This window comes from Dermacentor silvarum, chromosome 1, assembly GCF_013339745.2.
Source record: "Dermacentor silvarum isolate Dsil-2018 chromosome 1, BIME_Dsil_1.4, whole genome shotgun sequence".
Lineage (NCBI taxonomy): Eukaryota > Metazoa > Arthropoda > Arachnida > Ixodida > Ixodidae > Dermacentor > Dermacentor silvarum.
The window spans coordinates 344,648,815-344,671,409 of record NC_051154.1 but is presented as its reverse complement, the minus strand read 5'-3'; the positions used below and the strand labels follow the sequence as shown (position 1 = coordinate 344,671,409).

The following is a 22,595-nucleotide window of genomic DNA, read 5'->3' as shown; positions in this document are numbered from 1 at the left end:
AGTGACTGTGGATGAACCCTGACGGAAACCATGCTGTACCGGAGTTAAAATGTGGTTTTGATCGAGGTAAGCGTTTGTGTGTTTAAGGATGATGTGCTCGAGTAGTTTACACACGGTGCTTGTGAGAGAGATTGGCCGAAAGTTAGAGGGCTCATTTTTATTCCCTGACTTGTGTACAGCGATAATTTTAGCGGTCTTCCAGTCATTTGGTAGAGTGCCTGTGGATAAAGACTTATCATAGATTAGGGTTAAATAGTGAGATACTAGTTCAGCATACTTTTTAAGAAAAGCATTTGGAATTTTGTCTGGTCCTGGGCTTTTCTTATTGTCTAATTTCAGTAATAGGTTTAGCACGCCGGCCCGTGTTACAATCAGAGGTCCCAGAAATATGTTAGAGGAAGATTGAAGGTGCGGCAGGTTATCATCGTCCACTGTAAAAATTGATTGAAAGTAATCATTTAAGTTGTTAGCTCGCGCTTCATTTTCTTCTCGTGTAACTTCGGGGCTAGGGTTAGACCTTGGCAACAGGTAGTTCCAGAATTTACGAGGAGAGGACTTCAAAAAGTTACTGAGGGTGTTTTGGAAATAATTGTATTTAGCTGCCTTTATTTTAGCTTTCATAGTGTTTATGGCTAGAGTTAGCTTTTGTTTGAAGTTTGCCTGAGCATTATTTTTCGTAGTCTGTCTTAGCCTTTGGACCGTTCGTTTCGCGTGGATGATGTCACGTGTAATCCAAGGATTGCGTTCATTTCTTTTCTTTGTTCGTGTGTGTACATAGTTGTGAATGCAGTAAAAAGTAATAGATTTAAACTTTTGCCAGAGTACCTCTACGTCACTAGTGGAAACGCTGGCTAGTTGTTCGAAAGCGCTTATAGTTCGCGTAACAGATGGTCTACTATACTGTTATCGTCAGCTCTGTTGAAATCTGAAAAAGTTGCGATTAGTGTTTGTGGTAAACTAGTGTCTTGAATAGGGAGAGAGCATAAGCTAATTTTATGCTCAGACATGCCATCGATCAGTGCTACTTTTGCTTTATCCGCCGAAAAGTGGCAAACCGCCATTCCTCTCTAGGCGCGGCCAACGCTTAACGCGCCGGCGCGAGATTTCGAGCGCCAACAAGTGCATGTGTAGTTTCGACTTAAGAAGCTATGGGAAGAATGGATATGGCGACATTTACATGTCTTCTGAAACTTTGGCACCGGCTTCATGCGCTGTCACTGTAAGCAGAGGCAGTGGAGGCCAGCTGAGGTAAGCAATATAAACGTCATCACGTGATCAAGCACTGAGCATTGCGGAAAGCTGTTCTGGCTATATGTGGCTCGAGCTTTGTCACTGGCAGCGTCTGCCTTAACGCGTCCTGGGAAAGACGTCCAGATAATGCGCGTAGAGCGCGGGAACGGGTCGACCCTGCTGCATGCACTTTGTCTGCGAAAGGCAGTACTTTCAAAAGCTTGAGGAAGTCTTTACCGCTTGTTGTTCCCTCTCATTGTATACAAAAAAAGAGAAATACGTGCTTTTATATCGAAACGTTCTTTGCGCCTAACAGTCCGATGAGCCAAACTGAACTTTCATCATCATCAGCCATTTATGACCATTGGAGGACGAAGGCCTCTCCCAAAGATCTCCAATTACCCCAGTCTTGCGACTTCTCACACCATCTTGTGAGCCTTATAAATAGAGCAATAATCAGCGTCAGTAAAAAAATGTGGTTTAACATACCAAAACTGCACAGGAGGGACGCCGTAGTGAAGGGATCCGGACAGGTTTGCCTACCTGGGGTTCTTTAACGTACACATATATCAAAGCACATTAGACGAGCGTTTTTGCATTCAGACCGCATCAGGGCCGGTATTTTGTAGCGATGCCTTATAACTTATTCTACTCTAGTCTTATCATCCACCGCTCACGGCCGGTTGATCCCGTTGATAACGCGATCGGACCGTCGCTCCGACCACTGACAAAGCGCGATAAGCGCGAAAAGGCATTATTACCGGAAAGACATCGCTACAAAATACCGGTCCAGAATACGGCCGCAGTGGTCGGGAATCGAAACCGCGGCCTAGCACTCAGCACCAAAACGACTTAGCCATATAGCCACCACAGCGGGTACTCAGCGCTAATTTCTCTGTTGGCTAACGTAACAGATATTGACTCCAAAGGACGCGCATTTTGCTTTTGATGTATAAATATTTGACTGCATATGACGTGTCTTCCACAAAGGTCGGAGCGACAACAAGGTTCACAACCCGAAGAGAAGCCAACGTCAGCGGAGGAGCCGTGTACCTTGAAGCACGCCTTGGGAATCTTCCGCGAGCCGAGCTTCTACGTCCTCGCGCTAACCGTGGCCGCCGGAGACTACACGGTTTCCGAGTTCAGCAAGACCATCGTGGACTACGGCATCGACAAGGGCATCGACCTCGCCAGGGCAAGGCAGCTGATCACCTATTCACCAGTTGGACAGCTTCTGGGGCGCTTCCTGGTGCCGGCGTTGGCCGAAGTCACTCCCATCGGCCGACGTCCGCTGTACGCGCTCAGCTTCGTACTGGCAGCCGCTTGCATGGTGGCGACGCCGCACGTGTTCAGCTTTTCAGCCATGGTCGCACTCACCGTGGTGGAAGGGATTGCGGTGGGATACATCATACTGATCAAGCTGGTGCTGGTAGCTGACTTCCTGGGCGTCGAGCGAACGGCGGTCGCGTGTGGTGTGATCGGAGTGGTCACAATCCCGGTGTCCCTGATCAGCCCACGAATCACGGGTGAGTGGAATACTTGTCGCTAGCGTTCGCGAAACATTAACGCGCTTTAGCTGGTCCGTAAACCTGATGCGGTTTACAAGAACGCTGAACTCTATGCAAAGCGAGGCTTTTTGTGAAGCGACTAACTAAATCCCATTCAACTATATGCCATGTGTCAAGCCAAGCCATTTTATTGTCATCTTATGCAATGTGTAATCTCGTGAGATGATTATGTTTAGCACTACACCACTCACACGCTTTGCCGAAATACAAACAGCAGTCCAGCTGGATGCCCATAGTGGCAATTTAAATTCAATTCTAATTCTAATATCCTTAGAAGTGGCAGCCGCACCTGCCCCGCTAAGGTTTCCAAGTAATGACTAGTTACTGATTCTGCCGGAGTAGCGAACTGTTCGTGCGGTTTCCCTAAAATTAGAAAAGTAATCGAAAAAAATCAGCAGCCCCTCCCCTGTCGAGGAAATGGGAGTAAGCAAACCTTGTCGTGTGTTTCTTCGGTGTTCCTCGGAACGAATTGCACTGACGAGTACCAAGTTGTGCTCGAAACGCAACCGGTCACACTCACTGCAGCTGGCTCCGAAGTTTGGTTGAAAAACTCGCGTTGAAACCTGGCAATCCCACCGGGGAAGTTGGCGCTAGCGTTGCCGAGGCGTGCACCACCGTTGTTGGGTTCCTGGAAGGCAAGACGACGCTGACGTTTGGCCTCAACATAGTGCTCCCGCAACTCGGGGTCCGTGGCTCTTCGCTGACGTTTTGCCTGGGCTTCGGAAGCCCTCACGCTGGAATCGGCACGTCCACGACGAGCCCTTCCCTATGCGCCGTTGCTCAAACGCAGCCTGCTCCTAGGCAGAACGCACTACGCGGAGCCTTCCCATCTGGCCGCCGAAACTGATCTGAGGCTAGGGAAGCCCGGCGGAGCGCGCGCCAATTCCTTCACTTTCCCTCCCCGCGACACACCAAACGACCCTGCTTGGTCGCGCGCGTCACGTGATCTGGAGCCGGCGCAGCTTTCCCCGCACCTGCTCTTTCTTTCTTTCTTTTTTTCTTTCTTTCTTTCTTTCTTTTTGTATTTATTTCCTTCCTTCCTTTCTTCTTTCTTGTCCCTGGCTCATACCCGCATATGCAATGTAGGTATGTGCCACACGTTAGTTTTTGCGTGACTACAACACCACCGAAACTTGCGAGCCAATACAAGCTTCGCTTGAAAACGCATCCGACACGAACTTCACGCGTCTACGCTGACTTCGTACATAACTGCTCTAACGGTACCAAATTGTCTTCAGCTTTCATTGAAACCAGCTACTTCCCAAATGTCTAGCCTTAGCGTTGACAAATGGAACAGCATTTTAAGAAATGCCTCATGAGACCTAACACGCGTCGTTGTCCATGACTACAAATCATCTTGCAAAGCATTAGTTAAAAAAGAAAGACAACTGCGCGCCGTGCGCGCCATGAGTCCTTCAGACATCGCTTCGCTGAATTACTACGAGGTAAGAAAGAAAACTGAAATCCACGCAAAAAGGGCCAACCCACCGTGGTTGCTTAGTGGCTTTGGCGTTGCGCTGCTAAGCACGAGGTCACGGAATCATATCCGGCCTGGCCGCGGCGGCCACATTTCGATGGGGGTGAAATGCAAAAACGCGCGTGTACCATGCAAATTGGGTGCATGTGAAATAACCTTAGGTGGTTGAAATTAATCCTTAGTCCTCCACTACGGCGTGTGTCATAATCAGATCGTTGTTTTGACTCGTAAAACACCAGAACTTATGATTAAAAAAAAACTGTGGCTCCAATCTACGCTGTGAAGGTGGTTGGACAGCGAAGCTGGAAAGGACACCCACAACCCTTCCTCATTGGGACGTCACTTGAATTCACACACGAGGCTCTACAAAGAGTGAAACCAGAGACAAGTGAAATGTACTTAACCACACCCTTTATCACTTCACAACGACATTATATTCACGCTGTTTGGCTGGCGTCCTCACTTTCCGTGGTCTACCCATGGTAGCCTGGAATGAACTGAATGAGTTGCTAGGCCATGGTGACGTCAGTACGTGATTTCTATGGTGCTGGGTACTTTTCCACTCGGAGTAACTTACGCAACCGCAATCTTTACCGGGAAACACACGCGGGAGACGGAACGCTGTAAACGACACCCACAACGATTACCCATTGTGACGTCGCTTGAATTCGCACACGTGGCTCTACAATGAGTGAAACCAGAGACATTGGTTTCACGAGTGTTTTGAATGACGTCAACCCCTTTCGCAGCAGCTGCAAACCTAATCTTGACCGGAACGCGTCGGAGGGTGTTATCATTGTTCACACGCGCCTAATCATCCATCATGTCGTTTTGCTGCATGTTTTGTGGTTTTTCTTTTGAAAAAGAGTTATGAGCCGTATGCTGTATGCCTGATTTCAAAGGAGATATGCTGTTTGTATTCTACTTTTAGCCTGGCGTTTTTTGCTTACGCCGACACGAAAATTTCCTTGGCTGGTAGAGGTATACAGCTTTGCTGTAAAAAGGTCAAAAAGTTGCTCCTTGACAAGTTTGTCGTCGCCTCCGCAACATAAAAGTAGTGCTTCCGTTCACACAACACCGCCTTCTAACAACAGAGAAATATTTCTGCCCACTAACATAGTCAATGTTTCTAATGTTACTTTATCTGACCCCGAATTGGCTGTATTCATCTCGGTTTAAATTTCTTCCCGGTGACTGGCAGCTATAGTGAGTTCCAGCTGGTGAAGCACTTAGACAACTCGCTCGAAACTTGAGGCTACCAGAATTTTTTCATGAACGGCCAGCGTCCAATAACACGCAATGCGGTGAGCACTGGACTCCGCCAGCGCACCGTGACAAATTTCTTAAGCATTTTGGTAGTAAAACGGGAGATCCTGCAGGCTTAGGAGAAACATACCTTATTTAAACAAAACCTGTCAATTCGTGAAAATAAAGCCCTAGAAACGGTACAAGCTTGCACGGACATCATTATCAAGCCAGTGGATAAAGGTGGCGCTGTAGTGATAATGAATATTGCTTATTATGTTGCTGAAGCCCACAGCCGACTGCATGACAAAATGTTTTATATGCGCCTTGACAACGATCCGACGGAGCATTTCGAGCAAATATTTGCTAACAGCATCAGGGAACTCGACAAAGACTACAAAATTATTTAGAAAGCGATAGGCTCACTAGTTTCTCTCAGCCCCGTCCAGGGTCGATTTTTAATCCTACTGAAAATGCAAAATCAAAACAATCCCTTTCGCCCTATCGTGTCTGGTACCATAGAACCACTTTCCAGCTTCGTCGCCAGCATAAATAAGATAATTTCACCTACTTTTTCTTCATATGTTAAGGACAGTAACCACTTCTTATCTGATATCATCCACCTAGACGTGCCTTTTGGTTCATTACTTGTAGCCCCAGACGTAGCACCAGACGTAGCACCAGACGTAGTACCAGACGTGGCCTCGCTAAATCGTAACATTCCGCATAATTATGGCAACCGAGCGGTATTATAGGCTTACGACCATACGGTTCCAGATAAAACGATGGACAGCACTGCACTAGCCATATTACTAAAATTTATGACGCTAAGCAACTTAGAGTTTGATGGCACACACTTTATGCAGGGAAGTGTAACCTCAATGAGCACGAAAATAAGAACTATGCTAAAATATTTACGAATCAACTTTAAAAGAATTTTTTTGGCACACGTGAAATAAAACCATGCAACTACAAACATTTTATTGACCACGTATTCTTAATCTGGCACCACGGAGAGACAGAACTCGGGTCACTTATTGTAGACTTCAACAATGCTCACCCATCCATCGCTTTCCAGAAATCATACTCAAGAACATCAATCGGTCTTCTTCACGTCACAGGTACATGGGTTACCTCCATCCTACAATAAGCGTCCTGCATGTACGCCTCTATCACTTGAACCTAGCAGGTATGCAGATTTGCACGTTTTCTTGGAAGTCTGATCTCTGAGCCTTTGTCTTTGCCTTACAATAAGTATCCCTATTTCTTTTCACTATCTCCTGGAAGGGCTTTTAGGCGGCCTTCATAGGCGGTAATAGCTGTTGCTCAATCTTCTTTCGCTTAGTGCTGCTTATTACTTCTCTGATTACGGGGTAATCAATTTTAGCTTTCCCGGAATTTTTATAGATCACCGGTTGCAGATGACATAATTCTAGTCATTCAGCTGGATTATTCAGAGAGGTGGACATTACTTACACGATAAATTAAAACACATATTCAACTAATTAAAAAAATACCTAATTCACAGCACATATTGTAATTTAAGAACTGTAGCCGGTGAGCTTGCAAGGCGTATTCACTTACAACAACAACAGCAACAACGCATTTTATTTTGGTTCACAGTATACACTGCAGACCGAGGAAGATTGAGCTAAAGGTGTTTTGCTACAGCTGACAAAGGCCCAGCCTCTGTCTTGGAATGAATTTCCAGAATGGCACCAGTTTGGAGATACGCACCATCAAACTCTTCGTAAAAATGCGCGGTTATTCCACTTACGTTCTAAACAAAACGCTATTTTATGCATTGAAGCACAAAAGTAACTGGTACGCCATATATTTCATCTCACACTTTGGGAAATAATACATCGAAGCTGGTGTAATCCTGGAAATTAATTTCGAATGGATACGTCTTGCAATCTCACCGGCTACAATTCATAAATTGCAATATGTGCCGTCAAGTTATTAATTACGAAGTTAATTTGTTAGTTTTCCCTAATTAGTTGAATATGTGTTTCCATTTTTCGTCCTAGTAATGTCCACCGCTTCGAATAATACAGCTCAAGGACAAGAATTATGCTATCGGCCACAGCCGATTTTTAAAAATTCAGTAAAACTTAAAAATGACAACCCCGTATGTATAGAAAAAAGTTGTCGCAGTTTCACCTGAAAGGCGAAGCATCAATTGCGATAGCAAATTGGTAGAGAGCTATACGGAGTAATGATATTAGCTTTATCAGCTGTATAAACTTGGACATGCAGCAGCACCGGCAACACGCAGAACTGTTGTCGACGCCGGCGGCGTTTTGCCCGCGTTCGCTCAAAATGCGTGCGGCGTTGGTGACTGTTGCCGCAGCCTCTGATATAAATAGGCACTTGGTGGCGCAGCTAAACGCGCCTCCCTTCCCTCCCCCTCCCCCCCTCCCCCACGGCCTCTCGCGCGTCGGAAGAAGGCGCGTTTGCTCTACATATATGGTGATTGTAAAGGAGGAAAGAGACGCCTACTTCTGCAGCCCTTAAGGGAGCACGGCGCCGAACGCGCGTTTGTTCTCTGCCGTGCGTTCACTCCCCGTGAAAGAGCGCGCCCCTCGCGCCCTTTCACTCGCACATACAGCGTTCGGCGCGCGGCGACGACTTCATCTCCATTGACGTCATACGGAACCTCACGGCGACGGCGACGGCAGAAATCTGCTTTTGAGTGTGCATATAATTGCTATCGCAATAATAGAATTCAGAGCCGTTCGCGGGCGCCGCCATTTTCTCGCGACGGTGGCGCCGCGGTGCGAGCATTGGCTGTGGACTGCTGACACGGCGAATCGCGGCACTGGCGGAAGCAGGAGCGGTGGCAATGAATTGTTCTTCAAGCGGACCGTTGACGCTTAAAATTGCTCAGTGCATGCTCATTTCACTTCTGCATTATGCACGCATGATGAACGCAGAAGAACACGCGTTGGATCGAGGGCACGCTTGACTTTTCTGAAGTTTCGCGATATCATGGTCGCAATAAGGGCGGCGCATTTTCGTTTGCGGGAAACGTATGCATTGGTTTTCGCGCCTCGTAAAGCGAGATATTCTGTTAGATTAAGTGTTCTGGCAAGTGCCAGCCATAGTGCAAGGTAATTAGGGCCAATAAGCATGCTACAGCTGCATGTAACATCGCTGTGCGCTGTCACAGAGTCTTCGCAGTGACATGACAGTGTGTTGTGGCGAAGCTTTAGTTGTTGACAAAAGTAAAACTCGCAAGGTATAAAACTAGATTTCATTCGTACCTCGAAATACTTATCCAAACAGGGTAGCGGTTTTCGAAATGTGTTTCACACCTCGTGTAATGTTACTGAGTGAAGGATGCGATGACAGTAACAATATTGCCGCGAAGCACTTTGTTTTCTTTTGAACCGCCTCTGAAAGCTTCTCGAGTAGCTTCGTTGGCTACGCGATACGTGACCAAAGCGCGCTTGCTTTATTCACGTATCAAGAAAAAAGGTCATGAAAAAAAATAGCGTAGCATGCACTGGAGGCGCAATGCTAAAGAGACTGCCAAATCATCCCAATCATATTCCGGAATTTATTGATCATTTATCGATTATCGATTAGCTATTGATTGGCTATCGATGACTGACTAAGCTTCAGTAGTCCCAACCATGTTTAGCTAGACTTAACCAGGCTCAGCTTCGCTAGATTCACAGGGGTATTTGCCATTGCGCTTGGACCCTTTCTGCACTACCGCTAGGATCGGCCCACATTTTCTGTTCGCACGTTACGGACTAACGCTCGGCTCATACAGATCCGCTGTTAAAAAAAAGAGCCTTTGTTCCGCGCAACAATATACATAATCTGGTTTCCTAGCGTTTCATTTCTTGAAAACTCATCGCTCGGCGCCGCCGCGTTGGTGCAGTGGTTACGGTGTTCGGGTGTGCCGACGCGATAGACGCGGATTCAATCCCGGCCGCGGCAGTCGCATTTCAATGGAGGCGAAACTCTAGAAGCCCATGTACTGTGCGATATCAGTGCACGTTAAGCAACCACAGGTGGTGGAAATGTCCGGAACTGTCCACTACGGTGTGCATCATAATCGCATCGTGGTTTTGGCACGTAAAACCCCAGTAGTTATTAGACAAAACTTTAATATGTCTCATGCGGAGGTGTCCTTTAAAGAGTTGGCAAATGGCCTTGTCGAAAATCCGGCGTCGCCGAGGATGGCAGAAAAGTGTCACGTGGCCCTATGGAAATGCATATACCCGATCACGTGTGGCGCATACCCCGCTCTATACCGAAGTCCGTGATATGCGGGTATGCGCCACACGGGGTTTTACGTGTAGCGAAAGCCTATCATTCCGTAATAACCTAATGTGTAACTTAATGTATAACTCCATGCATGACTAAATTTTCACCAGGCTTCCGCCTTGAACCGTTACAATGAGTAACGCCGAGGGGAATTTTTAAATATTCCTATCAAGAATGCCGACTATGGCACAGTGCCGCCCAGGCGAGTAACTTTTGTACATCGTTGCTACTCCCTCAAACCGTGAGTAGCAACGACACAAACACCCCAAGCGCCACGCACAAATAAACACACGATAGTCCGCCGATTCCCGCAGTCCAGGCCGAGAGGTGGCGCCTGGTGTCGAGAATGGTCTCTGCAGTAAAGATCCAGAGACCACTCAGCACATCCTAATGGAATGCGACGGGATCCACCCAGCGAGAACCGTAGGTAACGTGCAACTCCCAGAAGCGCTTGGGTTTAAAGTGGAAGGAAACATAAACAGATCAGCCGTAGAGATCAGGAAGAGACGATTAGAGTACTGGTGGAAAAAAAGCAGGGAAAAGATGGATACGACCTGATCTCTGATCTCTTAAAATCATAGGCAGCGGTACAAGCAAAATTTTTGAAAAAGAAAGATAATGAGAGGTATACAAAAATGCTAGATAAAGAACATGTGTAGTATACCTGATTAAATCAAGCAGGCTAGGTGACTATTTGTCGCCACCCCGTTTCAAAGGGGATGCCAATAAATCATCATCATCATCATCATTGGAACGCGCCCGCTGCCTGCGTGCGAGGCTAAAATAATCTGGTCTATAGGCCGGGTGCTCCAGCGAACATTTTGCAATTTTGTTTTTAAATTGCCTCTGGAAGATAGCACAATTCTAGTCCATGAGCTGATCTACTCAAGAGGCGGACATTACTTGCATAAGTTGAAATGCATAAGCGACTAATTAACAAAATCCACTAATTTTTCAACTAATTGCCGCACGGCCATATAGCAATTTACAAATTCTAGAGTGTGAGACTGCAAGACATATCCACTTGTAAAGAATTGTGGGGATGACATCATTTACGAAATATGCGCCGTCAAACTGCGGTAAAAATCCACTGTCGTTCCACTTACTTCCTTAAAGGGCCCCTCACCAGGCCACATAGTAAATATTGTTTATACACTGGAAATTGTTAAATGCCATCTAGAGAGCGTTCTACTGCACGAATTTTCATTACTAGCCAGGACAGAAATATTTCATTGCCGCGAACGCATGATTTCAGGAGGCGAGCGTCGCCGCCAACATAGCCACTATCTCCACTTCCACTTCTTCGTCTGGATTGAGAGTTGGTTGCGTTTGTCTCGTTTCACGCAGCACACGATTTTGCGCGCTGTGCACGAGAACACCGGGCTAGCGGTATGAGTCAGTGCTAACTGCGGCAGACGCAACAGAGCCCGATCGCGCTGGAACACGGTAGAAAATGACGTAGTTTCGTCGTCTGCGGGCGCGACTGCAGGACGTGGGAACAAGCAGACGAAACGGAAGTACAGCTCTCTTGCTACGGTACGAGGTAAAACAAAGGCACGCAGACATTCAGTTTGCAAGGACTATTAGACAGATTTAGTTTAGCGTTTGCAAGCAAACGCAAACGCATTACGTACGCAAAAAATAGCGTTGTCATCACTGCGCATGCTCTGAACGTTATATTACGGAGGTTTAGTATAGCGGAAAACGCTTACGTTAGCGTTAGCGTGCGACGCAACGCTAACGCAAGGAAAGGCAGCACTGCGCGGTACAAGGTAGCGTTTTAGAATAGCAGAAAGGAGCAAAATGCTAACGCTAACGCAAATACACTTGGGCGCCATCTCGAGGCGGATACAGCAAACATTAGCAAACATGAGCAAGCAAACCCTCTCGTTAAGCCTACTCCGCCACTAATCGAGAACGTATATCGAAAACAACGCCCATTTGCCACCTGTACGCCGCTGTCAAAGCATCATCACACAAATCTAAAGCAAACACGAGCATTAGTGGGGAACGAATGAGCCGAACAGTGCAGGCCGACGACTCGATAGATCCGAAGTGGACGGCTCTCGCTTCAACAGGCACCGCCATTTTGCCTTACGTACGGAATCCCTTGCGTGCTACGTTGAACGATATATTCCGGAAATAGCATACATACGTAAGAGTTCTGGCTACGTTTACGTTCTGCGCATGCGCAGTTTGCAGGACGCTACGCTAACGCTAACGCTAAATCCTTGCCTTTGCTGTTTTACGCTATACTAAAACTCCCTACTGTTTCTGCGGTTTACGTGCGCTATGATAACGTACGTTATTTGGCGAGAATAACGTTCGTAATGTTTACGGACGCTAAGAAATAACGTTGTCAAACATGGCGGCACCACTGGCTCCCGATTCAGCATGGATTCTCGTGATGATTGCGCTCTCACTGGCGTAGATCACCAGTAACTATAGAAATGAGCTTTCGCTTTCTCTAAATTTACCTGAAACGTTAGTTTTGAGTGCATAGCGCGCCCAATTTCTGAGATCGTTTGGCGATTCCGGTGACCGTAGGTCTAACCGCGACGCGTCCTCATACGCTGCCGCATAGCAACACCAGGATGGATGCTAATGGATTGTCTTGGCTTGGATACGTTTGGCACGAGGCACCAGAAGGCGCCCAGTTTTATAACGTCTTCCTTACGTTTGCGTTCCCGTGCGGTAAACTAAAAGTCTTGAAAGAACACGCACCGTAACGTCGCGCAAACGTGCTTACGTTTAACGTACGTAAGCCGATAAACGCTATTCTAAAACTTTCTATTATTTCTCCAAACCTTAATTTGTCTATTGAAGCAACAGATCAAACAAATAATTTATGTTCCCTTGAGTAATTTTCAAAGTCATGTGTCACTGAGAGTGACGTCGACTCTCCGGCTGGGAGCGCAGCGCCAGCGAGGAGAAGGGAAAGAGGCGTTTGGTTTGAAATTTCAGCTCTTTCCACGGCGCGTTAATGCTTAGCAGGCAGGATCGTTAGCGCGCATTGTATGCACTGCGCTCGTCAGCTTAAAAGGGCCACCTGTCGAGGGCCCCTTTAACGATAAGTGGTTTTATCCATTGACGCACGATAGTAACTGGAACGCCAATGCATTTCTCCGAAAGTTCGGGAATTAATACATCGAAACTTAATTGTGTCATCCTGAGAATTCGTTCGAAGTGGATACGCCTTGCAAACTCCCCGGCTAGAATTTGTAAATTGCAATATGTACCGTAAGGTAATTAGCTAAAACGTAATTAGTGATTTTTGTTAATTAATAGATTATGGCCCGCTCTGGTTGCTCAGTGGTTATGGTGTTGGGCTGCTGAGCACGAGGTCGCGGGATGGAATCCCAGCCACGGCGGCCGCATTTCGATGGGGGCGAAATAAAGAAAACACCAGTAACGTTCAGGTTCTTCTCGTACCACTCCTCTACCTGGGCGTCCGAGACCAATGCCTCCTTTCCTAGATGCCCGTCACGTTGCTCGCTTTCCCATTGGGGCGGCGGTTCCCTTAGTTCAGCATAAATTCCGTGAGGCGGCGCTCGTTGCCTTTTCAACTTCCGGCGGCGGTGGCAGCGGCGGTGGACGACTTCCGCCGGCCCTTCTATAGCGCCTGCCGACTCCGAGACGGTAACAGATGCTACAGTAATTTCAGAGGCCGCAGCACGTGATCTAAGTTGCAGATGTGCGCCACAAGCGGCGCTCGTTGCCTTTTCGCGGAGAAGAGAAAAGAGAGAGGGCACGGAACCGAGTTTACCGGACCACGCGGCAGGCATCTAGTAAAGGCGGCATTGCCGAGACGCACCGCCAGAGCCGGTCGACGCAAGTAGAGGATATACTGCCGCTACGAATAGCGGCGACGGGTTCGCTAGGTTGAAATAGACACAGATGACGAGAGAAAAAAAAAACGCTTTCTATTTACAACTATTTACAAGAATTTACAAATTCTTGTAAGTAAAAGCGCACGCCCCTCGCGCGCTTTCACTCTCTCATACAGCATACGGCCAATGAGACGTTTTTTTTTGTTTTTTTTTTTTTTTTGCTACACGCGGACATGACCATCGGAGACTGAGCCCTTAACAGATTCGCTGTGAAATGCTTACAACATAGGCGAATACCAGACAGTTGGTGACAAAGTAGAATGAATTTAATTTATAAAGCTAAGGGGGGGGAAAGTATAGAAATCACTCGTATCGACCGTTGACCATTACACCGGTAATATACAGGTTAGCAACGCAGGCGACTAAATTGAAGCTGCAAGCATGGGCAGAGAATAATGGCATATTGGGATATCCTCAGAATGGTTTCAGAATCGGTAGGCGTCTCGATGATAACTCATTTGTCCTTACTCAGTGTATTGAAATATCCAGAGAAGAAAGGAGACCACTACATGTGACTTTTCTAGACATTACCGGAGCGTATGGCAACGTAGATCGCAGCATTTTGTGGAATATTCTGGAAGGGGAAGGTTACCGAGAATTACCGAGAAAATACCGTTTGCGTTGAATGGGAAGGGATGACGAGCGAGGATAAAGTTGATATCAACAAGGGACTGAGACAGGGTTGCCCTTTACCCCTGCTGCTGTTTATGATGTACGTGGTAAAGATGGAAAGGGCGCTGGAAGGAATCAATATCGGGTCTAACGTCTCATACAAACAAGCCGGCGCAATAGTTGAGCAGCAGCTTCCAGGTTTATTTAATGCGGAAAATATGTGTTGCTTGCTAATAAGCAAAGTGGTATGCAACGTCTGACTGATATCTGTGGAGAAGAATGTGAGAATTTAGGATTAAAATTTAGCGTTAAAAAAAGCAGGTTTTATGGTATTCAATGAAAACAGTGAACAGACAGTGTTGATACAGGGTCAGAAAATACCTCGGGTAAAAGAATAGAAATACTTTGGTATATGGATAAACGAAGGCGACAGGAAAAAACAATAATAGCGAAAGGGAAGAGAAATGCGGCCATAATGAAGCACAGATCACTATGGGGATACAATAGGTACGAGGTGCTCCGGGGTATGTGGAAAAGTGTATTGGTTCCAGGGCTTACATTTGGAAATGCGGTTGTTTGCTTGAAGTCCGGGGTACAATCAGGATTCGATGGCAACCAGAGGTCAGTGGGACGCCTCGCGTTGGGCGCCCACGGGAAGACTACTAATGAAGCTGTGAAGGGTGATATGGGCTGGACAAATTTTCAAATGAGGGAGGCTCAGATTAAAATTGATTTTGAAGAACGACTGAGGAAAATGGAAGAAAGTAGATGGGATGCAAGAGTATTCAGGTATTTGTACAGGCGAAACATTGACTCACAGTGGAGGAAAACAACTAGGAAGCTTACCAGCAAATATGCGACCGGTATGGCCAGCAACACGGGAACAAAGCCCGTCAAACGCAAAGTGAGGGAGGCTGAGACAAGGTTATGGGTGGCGGCAATGGAAAAGAAACCTGCTATGGACTAACTACCTCAAAGGAAAAAACACAATCAGGAAAGAAACAACTTATGATAACTCAAAGGGAAGCTCGTTACTTATAGAAGCGAGATCAGGATGCCTTAGAACGCGCAGTTATAAAGCGAAGTACACCAAGGACGAAGACGCATGTGCTTGCTGAGTTAAGGCTAGAGAAACGGTGGAAGATGTTTTATTGGAATGTGAAGAAATCTACCCAGCTGCAAGTCTAGGCTCCTCGGATCTCCTTGAAGCCCTTGGGTTCAGGCATATCAGGGGGCAAAGTAAACATGTCTGCTATAGAAATTAGTAAAAGGCGGTTGGAGGTTTGGTGGCAGAAAAGTAGGGAGACCAGAAACAACGGAAACGTACAGAAGCATAGTTCCCAGTAATGGTTCAAAAAGGTTGATGCTTGGAATTATTTGTATTTGTGTGTTTCTAAAAAATAAAGCAGGGCATTAGGCAAAATAAAAAGTTGTCGCAGTTTCACCTGAAAGGCGAAGCATCAATTGCGATAGCAAATTTGTAGAGAGCTATACGGAGTAATGATAGTAGCTTTATCAGCTGTTTAAACTTGGACATGCAGCAGCACCGGCAACACGCAGAACTGTTGTCGACGCCGTCGGCGTTTTGCCCGCGTTCGCACAAAATGCGTGCGGCGTTGGTGACTGTTGCCGGAGCCTCTGATATAAATAGGCACTTGGTGCCGCAGCTAAACGTCGCTGCTTCTCTTCCCTCCCCCTCCGCCCCACGGCCTTTCGTGCGTCGGAAGAAGGCGCGTTTGCTCTTCATATATGGTGATTGTAAAGGAGGAAAGAGACGCCTACTTCTGCAGCCCTTAAGGGAGCACGGCACAGAACCCGCGTTTGTTCTCCGCCGTGGGTTTACTCCCCGTGAAAGCGCGCGTCCCTAGCGCCCTTTCACTCGCACATACAGCGTTCGGCGGCGCGCGGCGACGATTTCATCTCCATTGACGTCATACGGAACCTCACGGCGACGGCGACGACGACGGCGACGCCGACGGCAGAAATCTGCTTTGGAGTGTCCATATAATTGCTATCGCAATAAAACAAGGGCTTGGTGGCGCAACCCACCACGCCGTTTCAAAGGGAACGCTCATAGCATCCATCCATCCATCGGAATAGCGCGGTATATTCAATGGATTCTTTGACTTCCTTGATTTTCTTTAATTTAGCCATTCGGTATGTGCAATTGAATGTGTGCCTACTGTTGCCTATCCTCTGTAAGGGGTATGTGACACGGTGCCACAGGAACTACAGGATACGCTTGGAAAGGAGGTGGTTCTCTCCTCCTCACCCAAAACTAAATAAACCACAAGCTAGCACGCTCAGAATGTTACAAACGCGCACGTACCCCACTCCGCGGTCCCTTAGCAGGATAGACCCGCACTTCCCGCAGTCATGCCCCAAATGCGGCGCCGACTCATACTGTTTCGATCACATGCTCTGGCTGTGCCCAGCCATAGAAAACTCTATGCTTGCCATAAAGGAACAGTGGGAGGAGTTCCTAAGAAGCGACCACCACCACATCCAACTGCAGGCAGTCCAGAGGGCCCACGACATCGCAACGGGATTTCGCCTCCCGGTGCCATCGTGGGCGGAGCCACCGACTTGACCTGAGGGAGCCTTCGGCTCCCCCTGGCCAGTTTCTCAGGACGAATAAAAATTCTTGTCACTGTCACCTAAATGTAGCAATATATGTGTCCTACTTCGCTGTGCATCGCTATTCTTCCCTCGGCATCGATTTCGTCCTCCTGACATCGCCACACGGGCGTCCGGCACGGTGCATTTCTCTGATTTGGCGCTTACATTTCGACATAACTTGTGAGAGGTGTAGTTCGTAAACATAAATAATGCCCGTGATTAATTTTTGACCTTTCTGACGGATGAACACATATACAGTGCGTTAGATTACACGTCGCATGGTATGAAAGTAAACAAAATTGTATACAGCGCTGTTACTTGTATAGCGTTTAATTTACCAATTCACTAAAACTTCGCTTCACATAGATTCCCACATGTGCGCTTGATTTTAATTTGTTTACCGCATATTGTCTTTCCCACGCCGTACTACACCTGTGAGCACCACGAACTATAGCATCAGCTTAAACTGGGGCACAAACAATTCAATATCAACCAGAACACCAGGTTGTGTTTCCACGTTCGCCGGAGCTCATGACGTCGGTTTCATTAAGACACCATGCGACAATGATATTTAGGACTGCGGCATGCTTAGAAATAGTATGACTGTCGCCCATTGCGGTGCACAGTAATCAGTACCTTTCTGTGAAAACTCGCGAAGTCGTTATTGTGGTGTAAAATAGTGCCACGTGAAATGATCGAAACGGTACTATACGAAGACATTTGTACCCGTGGTGTCCAATGGGGCACGATCATCTTTTCCACAAGGAATACTAAAAGGTGGTGCAGGTAAATTCCAGAAAATAAAAGGACAATGCCCAACGCCAATTAAATTACTTGTTTCGTTTTTTTTTCAGCAATCCGAGCCTGTGCACCAAATTTTACCGGGTTCGTTTTCCACGCCAGGCCTGTAGGTGTCTCGCATAAAACTGGATTCAGACGACGGGAAGGGTCGCTGATTCAGTTCGCGGACGAGCATGACGGGGCTCAGTGCCGCTGAATAATGTCGGACACAATGAAGCCGCATACAATCTGCCAGCGGCGCTGTTCGTTGCACCTCAAACTCACATCAAGATCGTGTGCGGTCTCATTCAGCGATCCGCTGCGTTCTGTGAATCTAGCGTAGAAGGTTCGCGCAGGTACTCTCCGCTTCCAGAAAAAAAATTCACCGACGATTACGATACTCCCTAATGCGAAATTTAACGCAACTGTCTACGTGTTTTCATTTCGCGATATTTCGCTGGCGCGGACAATCTGTCTCGTGCGTGGGCACGTTGCAAACGGACCGAAGTGTTGGCGCGACTGCTTTGCTAATCGGGAGATCGGGAGAGGCAGTGTGTGGGTGACGCAGCAGTCACCCACGCAGCATTCACAGCAGCCGCCGCAGACAGACCTTCGCTCATGCAGCACTTTGTTTCTATGTATGGTATCGTTGGACGAGCTCGCCGCATGTCATCGCCGAACAGACGACGGCGCGCTACTCTGGTGGCATTTCGTAGCGGTCGTCGCTCGTCTTGCGTGGCACTACGCTTTTCTTCTCGTGCTTTCGCCATACCCCCTCGTCCGTTTTCCGCTTCACGGTTGCGCTCTCTTCGCTATCGCCGTCTTCCATCGCCCGCTGCGCTCCGCGTTCGCTCTTACATTTTTTGCTGTGCTCGTTCGCTCGGTTACGCCGAGGGACAACGCCGACGCTCAACGCTGGAACGGGCGCCCAAGAGCTGGGCTCTAAAAAGAAAGGCTATTAAGCACGGAAGGTGTTCACAGTTCTGTCGTTTGTGTTCTCATTTCTGTTCCTGCAGGTGGTACCTACGGCGTTCAGAAATCCCCGAGTGCGACCACAATTCACTGTTTTCTTTTCCTTTTCTACTTTGCAGGAGTGTTTCGCGACATGGCAGGATCATACGACAACTTTTACCGGATGCTGGCAGCCGTCAACCTAGCCACCGCCGCTGTGTTCGCTGTTTTTATCTTGTGGAACTGGCTGCGACAAAGTGGAGAGTGCAGCAAAGACAGCAATTCAGATCAGTGCTCTGCAAAGCGGCAGTGAATCTCTTCATCGCTTGCTGAGCTATTTGGGTCGTCCTTTCGTGGCATTTCCTGCGCTCATAGGAATAAGAAACACCCCCTTAGGAGGAGGTTAGAACTTAGCACCGTCATACCAGCATGCGACAGTCTACTTAAACTGTGACGTCTCGACAGCTGCGTGCGTGTGTACACGGGCGACCTTGCACACATCGTATCTCTTTCGAGATTTTGTGCACACTGTGCCGCAACCGCGTTCACTCAACACGCCTCACGTTTTCTGTGAGACACCTGCAAAGTGGATGAAGTCTGCAGATAATGCTGGAAAGAAATGCGTGACCGATGGTGGGATCGAACATTTGTATTGCAATGTCCAATACTCTCGCCATTAGGCCACGATCGGACGCATGCTTCTCTCGAGCCAAAGTCGCTCTGTGAAACGCCTGGCGTGTTAATCATCTACCAGGTTCTCGCATTTTTACTCTTTATTCAACATCATCATCATTTGTACAGAAATAAAAAGGAGTCATACAAAAGTGTATGCAAACATCTGAATCCCAAACCAACGGCTAATTAACTTCCATTCAGTACGTACACTGTGAAAAAACAAAAACGTGGCATAAAGTGGCTAGACTAGGATACTAGATTGTAGCAGAAAGGAAAGCAACTTATGCGATACAGGAAGTGTCGATCACAAAATACATTTTTGAAAAAACGTGGAAGTCGGGATTGTATTTTACATCATCAGGAAGGTTGTTACAAATAGAAAATCGAGCACGGCAAGTGCTTGTTTTCCCGTATACATTTTTCTATAATTGGTGTAAGCAATTACCGCGTTGCATACCTGGTATTTTTTAACTCGATGAACTAAAGTACGTAGAATGAAAGGGGTAGTTAGGAACAGTACTCTTATGTATCATACAGCTGTGATAAAATCTAAGAATAAATTAAAGGGCAATATATGCTTGCAAGAGCGAAATAGTTTTAACATTGGGACTGAAAAACGTCATGAACCAAACTGTCCTTTTCTTGTAGTTTAATTATTCGATCAAGATATGAGCGATAATTACTACCCCAGAACACCATACAGTAGAACAGATAGATGGCTAATAAAAATAGTAAAATAAATCAAACACAGCATAGGGAAGTTATAGTATTGGCTGCATTTATACAGTGGGTAACAAATATTGGATAATTTATTATAGAGTGTGTCAATGTGACGTTTCCACTAAATACCTTCATCCAACACCACCCCCAAGTATTGCATATAATCTAAAACTGTAGGGCGGAATGTGAGCAACATGTTATCGTCAGTCAATGCTTTTCCAAGGGTAATGAAAGACAACGTGCTCGATTTCCTTTATATTTAACGTAAGTTTGACGTCCGTTTCGCTATTAGCCATTGCAAAAGCTTCGACAGACGACTAATGTTCAAGATAAGCGCAGTGCCATCGACACATATCACTGCTGTAAAACATTTCAGAATAGTAGCAAAATCGTTTGCATACAACCAAAAAACAATCGGGCCATGCAACAGACTCCTAGGGAATACCCGTTTCTAAAGCACTGAATGTGGAGATAAAGAAACAAGCTGCTTTCTCCTACTAAGGAAACTTTGAAAGAATTTAGGCATGAAACCACGGAAACCATATCATTCTTAATTACTGAGTAAAAATATATACGATAATAAACACCATCATAAGCATTTTTAATATTTAAACAGACGCCGATTACCAGCAGGTTATCATTTAATTTTGAGTTTATCAGGTCTGTCAAGCATAAAACAGCTTTAGCAGGGGATCCATGCTGGTTATCGGTAAGAATAGCGTCACGTTCTAGAAATGTCATTACGCGCTTGGCCATAGGTTTTTAAAACGTCGTATAACGCATCCTAAAATATTGTTTGGACGATAGCTTTTAATGTTATCACAATCCCCGCTCTTGTAAACTGGAATGGCCTTAGTTAATTTTATTAGCTCAGGGAACATCGAAGTAAGAAACGAAAGAAGAAAACAAATGCTATGGGGTCGCATAGAATATTTATGCACCGCTTTAATACTGATGATGGAGCACCATCACAGCCTAATACATGCACTTTGATGGCAGAACATGTACAGTACCAGCGGAAAAACTTGGCACAAGTGACTGGTGGCCGGAGCAGCACATTCCATTTTCCAAAACCCAGGTGGCCGTCAGAAAGCCTGTCGTGATTTTGCCGCTTCGGCCGCCAGTCACTTGTGCCAATCTTTTTCCGCTGGGATTGTACTTTCAAGACATTGACACCGCGACAACTTCAAAAGCACTGATTTCGAAAAAAAAAAACGAATGCACTATTTATGCGTGATATCGATGCTGTGAATTGAATCGTTGGGCGCAAGTTAATGAGGTCGATGCCAATGTAACAAAAATATTTGTTAAAATGCATAACTATGCTATTGATGCTCCCGAAGCTACCACATCTAGAGTGACTGAGTACGAACTTTATTTAGGTCCTGAGGAGAAAATGATGAAGTGGGTAGCAGCTGGTTTTATGATGGGATACTGTTGTTAGACTGCACTGCCTTCTGGATTGGCCCATATTTTTCGTCACACGGATACCTACAAAGTGTTTGAAGTCCATTTAAAATGATATCGTATCAAAAGGACAGCAGGACCGGAAAGGCACCGCTATTCAACAAGACCGGCGCCCTTCCCGTCTGTATTTTTTTTCTCAAGTGTTTTTTCCCCTCCACTGAAGCTCTGGAAATGCCACAAAGGATATAACTTCCAACTAGCCCAGCTGTCACTTTTAGATAATATTTGTGTCATCGTTCATCACGTGCCTTGGAGACATGTGGACCCTCCAAACAATTCGCCCTCAGGGTCGGCTTCTTTTACAGCAGGAGCAACACAAGTGCGCTAGAAATGTCCGGTATCCGTGACTGCATATATGTTATTAATAAACGAAGGTAGTGCATGATGCAACGCCTCAGGTAGAGCGTAGCAGGTTAACCTGTTTTGCCTTGCAGAATAAATAATTGTGAGTACAAAAGGACACGTGGGTTTTGCGTTGAAAGCGGAGTAGGGTAAATGTGAGCGTGCTTAGCGTGTGAAGCCTACTTGGCCTCATGGAAGAGTTCTCCTTTCACGGGCAAGAAACGGTGGGACGCCAATCAAAATAATTTTATTGGACTCGATGCGAATTCCGCAATGTATGACTACAAATGTGCAAAATCAGCCAAATAAACTTGTCGAGAAACTGGAATACCGACGACACGCGCTTACGGAATGCATACCTTGCCTCGGGGTGGCGCACGCCGCACGTATCTACACGCACTTCCTTCAGTGATCCTCAACAGTCTCCACGCCGAGCTGTACCATGTACCATGTAGCCTTGAACACAATGCTTTCCTTTGCGATGAGCTTAACGCCACGTGAGGAATATTTTGTGACAACCATACCTGCTAGATTGCACATGCTCGTCGTCATGCAGTGTCAGTTTTGATACGTTGGGCATTCTATGGGAACGTCATTCAGTTTGCGGTATGTCTGCCTTCGTCTAACTCATTAGTGCCGACATGGGTCACCGGATACTCCATGGTCTAATGGGTGTAGCATCGGGCTGCTCTGCTGAGGGAACCGACTTCGAAACCAAGTGTTATAAAACACTTGGAT

General features: G+C 46.6%; 1 protein-coding gene across 1 annotated transcript in view; it reads left to right on the top strand.

Annotated features, from left to right (window-relative positions):
* Nucleotides 1-21,975, top strand: part of LOC119437385 (uncharacterized) — a 38,920-nt gene extending 16,945 nt beyond the window's left edge. The window contains exons 3-4 of the mRNA XM_037704417.2: nt 2,221-2,756; nt 18,794-21,975. Coding sequence (XP_037560345.2) covers nt 2,221-2,756; nt 18,794-18,966 — 709 coding nt within the window. The 3' untranslated portion in view covers nt 18,967-21,975. The remainder of the gene's footprint in view (nt 1-2,220; nt 2,757-18,793) is intronic.
* The last annotated feature ends 620 nt before the right edge of the window (nt 21,976-22,595 follow it).